The sequence below is a fragment of the Poecile atricapillus genome, chromosome Z (assembly GCF_030490865.1).
Source record: "Poecile atricapillus isolate bPoeAtr1 chromosome Z, bPoeAtr1.hap1, whole genome shotgun sequence".
Classification (NCBI taxonomy): Eukaryota; Metazoa; Chordata; class Aves; order Passeriformes; family Paridae; genus Poecile; species Poecile atricapillus.
The window spans coordinates 100977132-100989506 of NC_081289.1; the positions used below are offsets into that span (position 1 = coordinate 100977132).

The 12375-nt window shown below is 41.6% G+C and overlaps 1 protein-coding gene across 5 annotated transcripts in view; it reads right to left on the reverse strand.

Annotated features, from left to right (window-relative positions):
• NRG1 (neuregulin 1) overlaps nucleotides 1-12375 on the reverse strand; it is a 176566-nt gene that overhangs the window by 6837 nt on the left and 157354 nt on the right. For 4 of the 5 annotated variants that reach the window (XM_058827560.1, XM_058827558.1, XM_058827559.1 and 1 more), the window contains 4 exons: nucleotides 7472-7574; nucleotides 3713-3839; nucleotides 3067-3197; nucleotides 2353-2556 (listed from right to left, as the gene is read on the reverse strand). In XM_058827560.1, the coding sequence (XP_058683543.1) occupies nucleotides 2353-2556; nucleotides 3067-3197; nucleotides 3713-3839; nucleotides 7472-7574 (565 nt within the window). Of the gene's footprint in view, nucleotides 1-2352; nucleotides 2557-3066; nucleotides 3198-3712; nucleotides 3840-7471; nucleotides 7575-12019; nucleotides 12044-12375 lie in introns of all 5 variants that reach the window. The other variant, XM_058827557.1, reaches the window with a different exon arrangement.

Here is a 12375-nt window from a genome sequence, read left to right on the forward strand (position 1 = left end):
GTGTCAAGTTACTCATACTGGAGTGTTGTGCATTCACACATTTCTGGACTGTTCCCCCACACCCTAACAGGGCAGCGCTAACTAGCTGCTGTCTGCAATCTGAGGCTAAGGAGCTGAACTCGTGCAGCTCTAGCCCACCCTGAAAGGAAGGTTAAAAGCTGATTGATTTATCCAGCTTCATGGCCAACAATGCTGGCTCAGTGAAAGGAGATCAGAGCGTACCCATGGCCATCCAGCACACATTAACTAGTTATACGCTGCCAGCTTCATCATATAGTCCAGCCTTTTGTGCAGAGACAGTGTTTTTTGATCTTCTCTCCTGTAAGACAGCTAAGGACATCCAAGATAAAACTGCTTGTGCCCTCTGCTTGTGCACACAGGTGGCAGGGCGTGGGATCCAGCAAATGGATGAGGTAACGCAAAAGAACCCCTTGTAATGTCTGCTCAATTTAATTTGAAAATTGAGCGAGTACAGCCTTGGTCTAACAATTCACAGTACAGCAATATTTGATGGCTTCAGGAAGTAATTTGTCAGCTCCTACATTCCTTTATGTTTCTGAGTAATTTTTAGCTCCAAATAACTCTCACTTTCTCCCTTATGTACACACAAGGAACAATTGGCCATGTATTTCCTGCTTGCTAAAAATAGATGAGGCCTGCAATTAATGCCCAGGGAACTATCATCTCCGATGTTCCAAATTTGTGATTGCTTCAGGCACAGGCTAGGCTGTCAATGCCTGATGAATTATTACAGAAGTTTTGCTGCTTCTGACCTATAATACAACCTTCAAGAGACACAATAATTGATGAAGTGCCTTCTTTCTTCTCAGAGAAACAAAAAGGAATACGCTCTCCCCTCTCCTCATCCCCTTCCCCCTCCCCCCAGTTAAATCTAAACAGTTTGTATTAGAATGATGCTTTGGGTGTCCCATGCAATGCAGGCAGACAGCAAGAATGGTCTTAATTTCTCACATGCAGATGCCCAAATATACTAAACTGTAATACTCACCATTGGCAGGCGTGTGGCCGTGCATCCTGCTCGGTTCCCAGGCAGGAGACAACATGGTATTTACTGTTACAGGTCCTGATCCAGCAAAGCACTTAAGCACATGCTGAGCTCTACCCATGTGAGTAATCTTGCTGATTTCAGTGGGCCTACTTGCACGATTAAAAGATAATCTTGTCAAAGTGCTCTGCTGGATTGGAGCCATGGCTGTTTATGTCATGTGAGCCACGTATCTTCAAATTAAATTCCATGGTAAATAACACATAATTTTTAATGAGAAGGCTAGTTTATTATCCTTAGTGGTACTACACTCAGGGTCCTTCCTCAGTGGGCCCTCTTCCTGCTGCTTAGCAGTTGTTGGTGTGGCAGAGGGAGTACAGCAGAAATGGTGTTTGCTGTACTTGCACAATCATTTTTCTGAAAACCATGATTTGTCTCCTACACAACTCATACTCCTTGGGGATTGCCTGGTTGCATTTCTGGCATCATGGACACTCCACAAGGCCAAATTCCTTGTGATTTCAAAGTGCTCGGATAACTGGTCCATAACCTTTTGTTTTCCTTTTCTTCTGCCTAGGATTCCTGGGAGGAAAGATCTTTTTAAACGTCTTGCTTCTTCTCAATCTTTCTTTTGCTATTCTGGGGCCATCTTGAAGTAAAATTCTAGCCTAAACCTGTGAAGGACTTTTTCAGTAGAAGTTTTTTGGCAACTGATGTACTTCTAGGCAGATCTCAGGAACTGATGAACCAGCCTTTTCAGAGAAAAAAATTACGTGGTTGGAAAACTCCTGGTCAGCTTTATTTATAAATGTTCCTGATTTAATAATGGCCTGAGTCCCTCTGGCTTGCACTTTGTGTTCCTTGCTTTTATTTAATAAAGGGTTAAGGGGAGTTTTTAAAGGGTTTAGGAGCTGGAATGTTCCAGAAGTTAGGTGGCGGCACAATTTATATACTTCTTAGGAGTCCTTAGTGCCCTCCTCCTGTAGACCAATACATTACTTTCTCCCAAAAATCTCTCAGTTTTCTCACATCTTCTAAGAAATTGGTAAATAGGCAAAGTTCTGTTTATAGTTTACAGTGGAAATTTCTGACTAGTTACTCCAATGGAGCTTTTCCAAGTGTGAACTGCTGGCTAATAGGACTAAATCCAGCAGAGGCAAAAAGGGAAGAAATGCTTTTGGTGGACTTTAAACTACTACTGAGCTCTCCACCTTTATGAATAAGGAGATGTATGCCCTACGTGAACACTTGCACTGTTGTATTTTCTCCTGTGCTCCCAAGCTTTGAAACCATCTGGGAAAACACCAGGTCTTGCCACCTGAGAGCAATGAGGTGGTGTGTCCTACCTTTCACTGTGAGGAGAGTCTCGGTAGGAATCGGGGGTCTCTCTCGCATGCCGGAGGAAGCTGTTGCCTTCCCGTGGCCCACCGATGCCGTTGAGACGGCCGCGGGGCCCTGCTGGGCTGGCGTGCCTGCTGTTCTCCATGGAGGAGCTGATGAGCACCGAGTGGCTTTCAGAGAGGATGCTTTCAGTGTGGCCATTACTCCAGCTGGAGAGCAGCAACCAGGAAAAGAGAAAGGGAGAGAGTGAGAGTGGGCTTTGGTGGCAAATGTGTATGAGCAGAAGTTTAGCCAGGGAAAAGAGAAGCTCTGTTGCCACTCAGGATCTGCTGCATAACCTTTGGGTTGCTAACTGGAGCTTCAGAGTTTAGCATATTGTACGAATCCACAGGCATCAAGGTGATTTTGCATGTATGGATAAAAGGCGAGGGAAGGAGGGCTTCCCAATCATCAGAACTGTCACTGATTTAGCAATTTGCATATGCTAAAATTCACGGCGACTCTATTGGAATGCCACTTGGATAATAAAGGTCTTTGTAAATTCCTGGGAAGATAATTAGTTGGGTGATATGGCATCAAATATTGTTAGACTTAAAATGAAAACACTATGAAGAGAGCACAGATCTTCTTCCCTGGTTTGTTGTTTTATGTATCTTTTTGGTTTTGCAACAGCAACAGATCAGATATTACTGCTGCTATTTGCCTTCCCCATCCAGTACCTGTGGCTAGGGGTCTGGGTGACCGTCACAGAGTGATGTGTTGTTGAGGTGTAATGGCTTGTAGAAAACGAGGTCTCTGTTTCTCGCTCGATGACGTGCTCACTGGAGATTACATTTTTCGAAACGTACTGCTGAAAAAACCCAGAAAAACCTCAGGTTTGCAAACTGTAATTCACAGCACATTTGTAGACATAATTCCCAACCCCTCCTTCCCAGATTTCAGCCTTTTATATGTCTCAAAGCACAAATTTTGTCACTTAAATATATGTAGAAACCATACTGACACACTTGAGTACATTCATGTAGACCTCTGTGTACATAGCCCATCTAGACTCAAAATAGGAGGAGACAAATGAGGAAGGTAGTAAAGGTCTGCATCCCAATCAAGCCATAAAAATGTATTTAACAAGGGAATGGAAAGTCCCAATAGACAGACATGTGAAAAAGCAACCTCCCATTACCATCAGATACACCAAAAATACTATTCTCTGATGGATAAGACGGCAGCAGTCTGCGATAGCATTTTTTTTCTGTGTGGGGAAAGCCAAGAGAAATCAGTCACCAGCCTGTAGCAGTTTAAAAGCTGTGGGGTGAGCTTTCCTGTGGCACTGGCAGCCTAGGCTGAAGCACGTGCAGTGAAACGTACATTCACGAGCTGGACGTTATCCGGCGGTGGGTTGGGGTGGTGTGGCCCATTGGCCATGTTCATCACGTTGTTCCTTTCTGAGCGCAGGCTCTGCCGAAGCCGGTCGTGCAACTTTTTCCTCTGCTTCCTGTGCACGAAACACGGAAACAATTTTAACAGACAAAAGGAGAGCAGCTGCACCTTTCAGCACATTGATGTTGGTGATAATAATATAGCATCATTTTTTTTTACCAGTGTTTTCTCCACTGCTGCTAGAGCTTAGAGTAACTCTGAAAACCACAGGTCTAATTGCAGCTGGAGCTGTGGGGACCTGCATAGGGGGAAAGATATTTGGGATCCCTTCCAGGAGTCAGCAGGACACAGGGGGACAGGAATAAATGAGAGGAAAAGGGAAGTCTTTTCTAAGCAATGCTCTGTCTTGGGAGTAGCTCTTTTCTGCACTCAGGAGGGAGGGGGGTGAGATTTTAACCCAGACACCTTGACACCCTCACATGGGCCAAGGCAAAGTTTCTGACAGCCCATTGAGTTATGTCTCTTCATTCACCACAGGGAGCCGAAGTGTCTGTGTCTCAGGGCTTGCTTGCAGACACTGTAACATGGTCTTTGTGATGTGGCAGTTACAGATTTTTTTTTGGTGGATTCATCCCCTGCCTCAACAGTGTACTTCAAATATATAAATGTGTTAAAGAAGACTGCAGAGGAAACCTTAGAAATCCAAAGTGAGAGTATATGGGATAGGCCTGAGCCTGCAGACTTTCTGGAAGCTCTGGAAGGTTTTGTTTCAGCAACATCTGATTTGCTCTGAAGCCTAATGATTACCAGGTGGATGCCATGGCTGCTAATGCATTTAGTAGAACTATCCATGTACTAATGACATGATCTCTGACTTTGATGCTTCTACTGTTTCCTGTCCTTAGCTGCTGTTTCCCACTTACTAACAACATATAAGTCCTAGGAGGAGTGGCTGTGGGAGCTGGGTCTGTTCAGCCTGGAGAAAAGGAGGCTCAGGGTTACCTCATAACTCTACAGCTGCCTGAAAAGAGGCTGTAACCAGGTGAGGGTCAGCCTCTTCTCCCAGACAAGTATCAACAGGACAAGAAGAAATGGCTCAAGCTGTGCCAGGAGAGGTTCAGGTTGGACATCAGGAGGAATTTCTTCATGTAAAGGGTTATTAAGCATTGGAATGGACTTCCCAGAGGAGTGGTGAAGTCACCCTTCCTGGCGGTGTTCAAGAAATGACCGGTCATGACACTTAGTGCCACGGTCTAGTTGATAAGATGGTGGTCAGTCAAAGGCTGGGTGCAATCTCAAAGGTCTTTTCCAACCTAAATGATTCTGTGATTCTATAATCCTTCCAGCTCTCCTCAGAAGAACTTTTCAGAAGATCATTACAAAGTGTCAGCAGTAAAACTTACAGCATAGTAAAACCTGTCTATGCAGAACACACTAATTAAAACACCAAAATAAATAACCAGAGAAAGGGCTATTCAATTTCAGACTTAATTTATAAATAATACCCCATTTTCTCCCATTACACTGGAGAACTTCCACCGTACTGTCACATAATCCAGGGCAGTGAAGGGAGGATGCAGGCTCAAACGCACTCTGGAATGCATATGACTTTGGCTGTGGCAAAAACTAAAATACATGCTAAGCCATATGCAGAAGTGCAGATAGTCATGGCAGGGTAGGGCAGTGTAAGATAACTATTTTCAATCCTGTTTTGAACTCAAGGGTACTATTCCAAGCTTTGCAAAAAACGGAGGAGTGAGGGAGGGCAATATATGTGTTGAAGCCTGATAGTCATGAAAGCTTAAAGACAATGGAAACATGACTTGACACACAGCATTTTACATATTTTCTCTGTGTGTATGTGCCTGGATAGTGGAAAATGCTTAACTTGTATCACATCACATGACTGGCCTAGGCAGATACCTCTGTCTTGGAAATGCTCCTGTCTCAGAAGGATACAGTCTGTAGTTCATGTGGCCTTTATGCTTTGATGATAACCAGGCTCAGCTTTACACTAAGATTATAACCTAAGATGATATTATAACTATATCATCTTAGGACATATAAGCAGTTCAGGTATATAGAGAGCACTGTGTCAGGAGACATTTGAGCTACTCAAAGACCTGCTGGGCTCAGAAGCAGCACTCAAGCAAGTTTTTAACTTGATTTCACAGCTCCCCTTCATGAGGCTCTGGAGACCTTGGGAGCTGAGAACAATCGGAATTCCTTAGCACAGTAGAGAAAGCGAGTTCTAGAAGGAGTTTGAGTTTGTCATCTACAGGACTGAAATCCTGGCACATGTAACCCAGGATTCCATCCCTAGAAAACTGCATTACTTCCCACCTTCAGTGACCAATGTATGTGAATTTGCATGCTTTGATCTGTGTTGTTAATCCTGTAGTAAAAGGACACTAACTAAAAAAAGAAATGACTCCACAAAACTGACACGAAAGAATAAAGGGAAAGCTAGTGGGTACTTAAGAAGCTTGTATCTTCATGTAAATGATTTGCAAATAAAGTACCTCTGAATTAAGACTCAGTGACTGAAGATATTGCCTTGGCAATATATCAGCAGTATTTCTTGCAAGGAAATCCACAAAATCAAAGCTATTACATTGGTTGTTCTCCTAACACCATTCCAAGATTTCTCCTTGTTTCTGAGTTTTCCGCTATTCAGAGAAAAGAGCATATGAAAATCACCTCACAGATACCAGTCTGGCATTATTGCTGTGTTTGGAGGCCCATGCCCTGACATGGCATTCTCATCAACTGTTTTTGAAAACATTTAACTTTTGGTTCACAGTGATTTCTGATGTCTGGGGCAAAAACCCCTGATGGATTCTGCAGAAAACCTGCAGATCCTGACTATGTTTGTTGAAATACATGGGGATGTGATTTCTAAAAGCAATAATTGATCTGATTTTTTGTGACTGTTTCAGTTGCTCCCTACTGACCACTGTGGGAGTAGTTGTGTGTATGTGTTTGGATTCTAACTGAGAGGGACATTTGATCTCACTCCTCCCCCACTTTTAACACATCCATTATTGGTGGGGCTTACAGCAAAAACCAACACTCCAACTGCCAATCAGGCCCTGAAACAGTAAATCAGGTTTATACAAATGTGGAATATTTATGATAAGGGTTTTCTGTGTTTTGGTGGGGAGATTTATATGGACAGCCAGAAGTTTTGGCAGCAGAAATTCTGCTGATGTTCTGTGTAATTTATGGTCCAGAGTGCCTCATGCATGTTTGAGAGTCACCCCAGTAATTTAGAGACTCACAGAATGTCCATTTTTGCATTGAGAGCACTTTTCTGTCCAATTTTTTGGCCTTTGCTGCATAGCAGCATCATTAATTGTGACTCAAGTACAAACAAATTAGGCTTATATATAAAATTTACTGCTGGAAAGCATCATGATTTCAGTGTTGGAGTTTGTTCATTTTCAGCTGAGGAAAACAGCTGAAATGGGTGATAGAAAAGAAAGCAAACAAAAAGAAGACAAAAATTTGCAAATTACATTTGAAGATTGAGAAACCTTTCAGATACCTTTCTTAATTTTGCACTGCTGGTGGACATGGAGACCCGCATCCATCTGGCTTGAACCAGAGTACCCTGGTCACAAGCTTGTTTCTTAAGCTCACCTCTAGAGAAACCCAGATACAACCTTAGGCCCTTAGAGAAGCTACAGTCAACTGGGAAGGCCCTGACCAACAACCACAGGTACGAAATAGAAGAGAAAATTTTACTTGGTTTTGCAGTAGGCCACCACACACATGATGCCAACTACTAGAAGAGCAATGCAAATGCCAGTTATGGTCAGCACCCGTTTCTGGTACAGTTCCTCAGCTTCTAGAAAGGGACAAAAACAGAGAAAGTCACAACATGGAGGATGGCTAGGCAAGGAGCACACAGTCAACAGTTGTCATGCTACAAACCACTGCACAGATGCACACAGCCACACCGAGACACAGCCACCATACTTCAGGCAGACTCATTATCGACTGCGAGGAGAACAGGACTAGACCACAATACTGGGCGATGAGGACAATTATCACAATACCGGGGATGAGAACAATTCCAGAATTACAGTCAAAAGTCAACTTTTTTTTTTTCTTTTTTTTTTTTTTTTTAGGCAACAAGAATAATATCTAAGAAACAACTTCACAGTTGACAAACACAGCATTTGCTGGAAATAAAAATGCAGTGTGGTAAGGTAATAACATGAATTTGCAAATGCTTTGAAGGTTTTGCAAAGACAGCTGGAATGAAAGCCATTTTTACAGGTCTTATGAGAATTTTTTTTTAATTTATTTTCTTTTTTGGATTGTTTTCATATCCAATATCCCCCTGGTCCCATGTCAATTTATCTCTCAGCTGTCTTTACAGGAGAAATTTCAAAATACTCTTCTACATTTGAGACATGAGCTTGGCTTGTAATTATATCACCAATGGAAATGAAGACAGGTTTTGAGCTCTGGTCATAAAGTTCAGACTCCAGTGCTCCTCCTAAAACACAGCAATATCAACAATCAGCAGTGCTTTGTGTGAGAGAAATGGGGAGTTCCAACTTGTATCCCTTTGTGACCAACGAAGGAACTCTCTATCTAGGGTGGCAGCTTGCTCAGTGACAACAACTTGTTACAGATCTCATCCATTGGAGCTATTTCGCTTTTATAAAGGTGTTAGTAGCACTGCTAATGTTTGGGCTGGAGCTACTGATGCTTTCTAGCCTTGCTCAAGCTTGGCAGAGAGCATTGCTGAGTGCTCTGCTGGGGAAATGTTACGTAAGGAGCTCCGAAACAGAGGTGCATTCTGTGTTGACGCTTTACAGATTTGTGTTCCTGCTGTTAGGACAAAAATAGATGTCTAGCTTTACTCAAGCCTTATTTTTGACTAAGCAGACAGACCAATAGTGATCTGCAATATCGATCACAGTCAGAACACCAGCAGGTGATAAAAAATAAATGAATGAATGTGAGCTGCACAGTTTTGCACTACCTTTGGGATAGAAGGTAAAGCCAGCATTATTCCTGCTCAAAGGGGCTTACATCTGACTCGTACAAAGGTGCACAATGGCCTCTCACATGCGCCATATGTCTCTGTCCAAATGATCTGCTGTCATAAATAACACACCAGTTCAGGAGAAAATACTCCTTACTGAACAAGGAGCAGACTTCCCTACAGTATTTTTCCTGAGCTTGTCTAGTTTTGTTTTAAAGTTGCTGTGGGCAAGTGGCAAAAACTCCATGCAACAAACCAAAAAGCAAAAATAAATCTTAATTTCTCTGATACAATGCACCACACCATGGAACAAGTTTGTCTTACAAGCCAAACCCACTGTAAATCAAACACCAGCAAACACGTCATGAGCACTGTCAGACAAAATTAATAGCACTAATTATTAACAAAGATGGGGGGAGGGGAGAGAAGTGAGTGTGGTAAAACTAGGATGCTGCAAAAATGTATTAAAGAAAAATAAATATAACTCCAAGAACAGAAAGTCAAAAAAGGGAAGGAAGAAAGGGCTGAAACTCCAACTGAACCAAACTATGACAAAGAAAAAGAGGAAGGTAAAATATAAGGAAAGACAGGAAAAAAGGGTAGAGAAGTCAACTACAGGCCTGGCACAGCATGCTTGGAACTGGAAAAAAACAGAGAGAAGAAATGCTTGGGGAGAAAAAAAAAGATTGAAGCAGAGTGTGAAGGGATTTCTCATACAGCATAACTCCTCACCTAGGCTAGTTAGTGGCACTGGATGCCCTTCCCTTTTTTGCCCCTTCTGAAAGCGCTGATTAGTTAGCCATGGAAATGGTGTATTACGAGGATGTCACAGGAAACAGGAGAATTGTGCTAAGCAATTTAGGGGCTAATTGGAAATGCTTTGAATTATTATTATTTTTCATTGTCATGCTGTCAGCTGTTAGCTTATGAAAGCAAAATGAATAATGACATATTAACCTCTTTTTTTTTGGAGGGCAAGGGAGAAGAAATAGTAGACTAACAGTGGACACTCTGCTCAGTTTTTATACTGAAGGAAAAATTGCACTGACTCCAGGAGGTTTGCTTCTGGCTGACGCTGTTGCAAATGTGCTGGGCAGCTGACTGGTGATGACCTGACTGGGTTTGCCAGTTGCCTGAGGCTTGTTGCTTATATGTGGGACTTTTCTGGGTGCTCACTCAGTGCAGGGGATGGGGGATGCAGAGAGGGAGCAGGGCTATGGGTGCAGCCCTGAGCAATGCTCCTAGCACCAGCAAGTCTGCTTGGACTACAGATATTGATGGGCATGGAAAATTAAATTCCTGGATCTGCTTTCATAGCCTTAGTTCCCTTTTGTGCCCTTAGAAATGAGGCCCTAAGAACAATGCAGCTTGACATGGTGCATGAACGGTGGTGCTGCCATGCCCTCCCTCAAACTCTGGGGGCAAGCTCTGCCTAGGAAAGCACATGCACCATGCCAGCAAACCATCAAGCTCTCACGTAAATCTGGCTGTGCTCCTCGCTAACAGGGGACAGCCGGGGCTAAATGGGGGGTGCCCTGGTGTTCTGCAGGGGCCAGTGTGGGTGACAGGATTGCTGACAGCTGGAACAGGACTGGGATTCTGGTCAAGACTCGGCAGATGGCATGGTACCTCAAAGACAAGCCTTGGATTCTCTGTTTAAGGCCAAGAAGAACTCCTGTGGGGCACTTGTGGTTATACTACATCTTGCCCCAAAACAGCCTTCTGTCTCTGACCAGTGTTAAAGTTTATGGAGTCAGTTACTGACACCCAACTAAATAACACTGATGCTCATTGAACGACCTTGGAAAAAATGAAAAGCAGCCTTGCAGGAAAGTCTAAAGAATTGTATGTGCAGTGAGAATTTAGGAAAGATTTTAGCCTGTTAAGTAGTGAAAATAATTTGAATAATTTTTTTACGCTACAGAATGCTAGGCAAATCAAATCAGCGTAAGACTTAAGGTATTACATAGGCAGCCTTTCAAATATGTAATTAATTTCACATCACTCTAATTTATACATAACTGATGATATATGAGGTCTTAAATTTTCTCTGTTTTAAAGCTTTTCTTACAGATCCCTGGAGATTTTTTAAATAATTTAATTCCAAGAAGTTGATCTGCTGATGCAATTTCATATATAAAGCAAAATTTGCATGTCAGTTTTTAAAAGGATTTTAATTTAACCCCTCATACGTTAATGTAGCTACATATCTTACACTATAATCTAATATGTATTAGTGGGAATGAATGCTAACTTAGGATAATAATAAAAAGAAAAATAAGATGGGTTGTGAGTGATTTTTTAAAATTTGGGCTTGTAATTGGTTTTCCACAGTTCACAGCTTAAGCTAATGACATTTTGTAGGGGCATTTTTAATAAGAACATGAACTAAAACTGCCTCACCATCTGCTTTTTTTAAAAAAAAAATAAAAAATTATCAATAATTATAGGATATACCAAACTAAAATTGACCTGAATTTCAAGTTAGCCTGGTCAAGAAATGCATTATTTGTACTGCTGAATACAAATAGCTAGTCAGATAAGTACAGTCTATTAATGAATAAGATTTAAAAGATCTATTTCTATTATATTTAAAGCTAAAGTGTGAAAATGGTACCCATTGCCAATGTTCTTGTTGAGTTTAGTTTTAGAAATATTGAATATATTTGCTGATTTGAGAATCTAGACTCTAGCTGTAAACTTCTACTTAAATTCCTAAATAACTTTCAGTCCACTTCAAATTCACAGACCTGGAAAGGAATGCATATATGCATATCATTTACAGATATGTACTGATTTACACATGATGTGTAACCACCTAGATGTGGGTTTAGACATAAAACTTTACTTGAAAATCAGAGCTCAACACTGCAAATTTGCAGAATTTTAAGTGGCCATAACAGTTTCTCTCTTTTAATACACTAGTTAGACATTTTGCTTAACACTTACAGTGTTTCCAAAACCTGGCAACCTGAGAAAAACTCACCAAAAGCAGATATCAAAACTCGTCAAAATTATATAGCAGAAAAAGGAATGTACACTACGTTCTGATCACTTCAGTAATTCCTAGAACTCCTTAAATCTGGAATATCCTATCAATATTATCATTTTAGTGAACTGGTCTCCACTAACACTTTGACAAGGGTTGTTGTTATAGCTGTATGATCCCTTTTAAAGCATAATGAAATTGGTTAGGAATTGAAAAGGGGAAGTGGAGGGGAAAAAAAAAATAAAAAGGGGTTTATCTCTCAGGGTCTAGAATCTGCAGGCTAAAAGGAATGATTGGTCCATACCCATAAATTCAATCCCAAGATGCTCTGCCAATGCAGAAAGTTGTCAAAAAAAAGAAAGAAAAAGGAAAAAGTTTCAGAAAAGAGCAATACACTGTACTTAAAAATAAATTACATATGAGAATTACAGCTATTCTGTGTCTGCACATGAAACAGGACAAAGGGTGCATGGTTATGTGGGCAGTTGCTCAAGTGCACCTTTCTTAGCTGTGTGACCAGACCTTCTGCAAGGCCATACACAAAAATATGTATACATGAGGCATCTGAGCAGCCACAGTCCAGGGAACGCAGGAGGAACCATTAACCCTTAAAGATCTTACTGAGATGAGCAGAGCTGTGGCCTGAGGATACAATGGGCA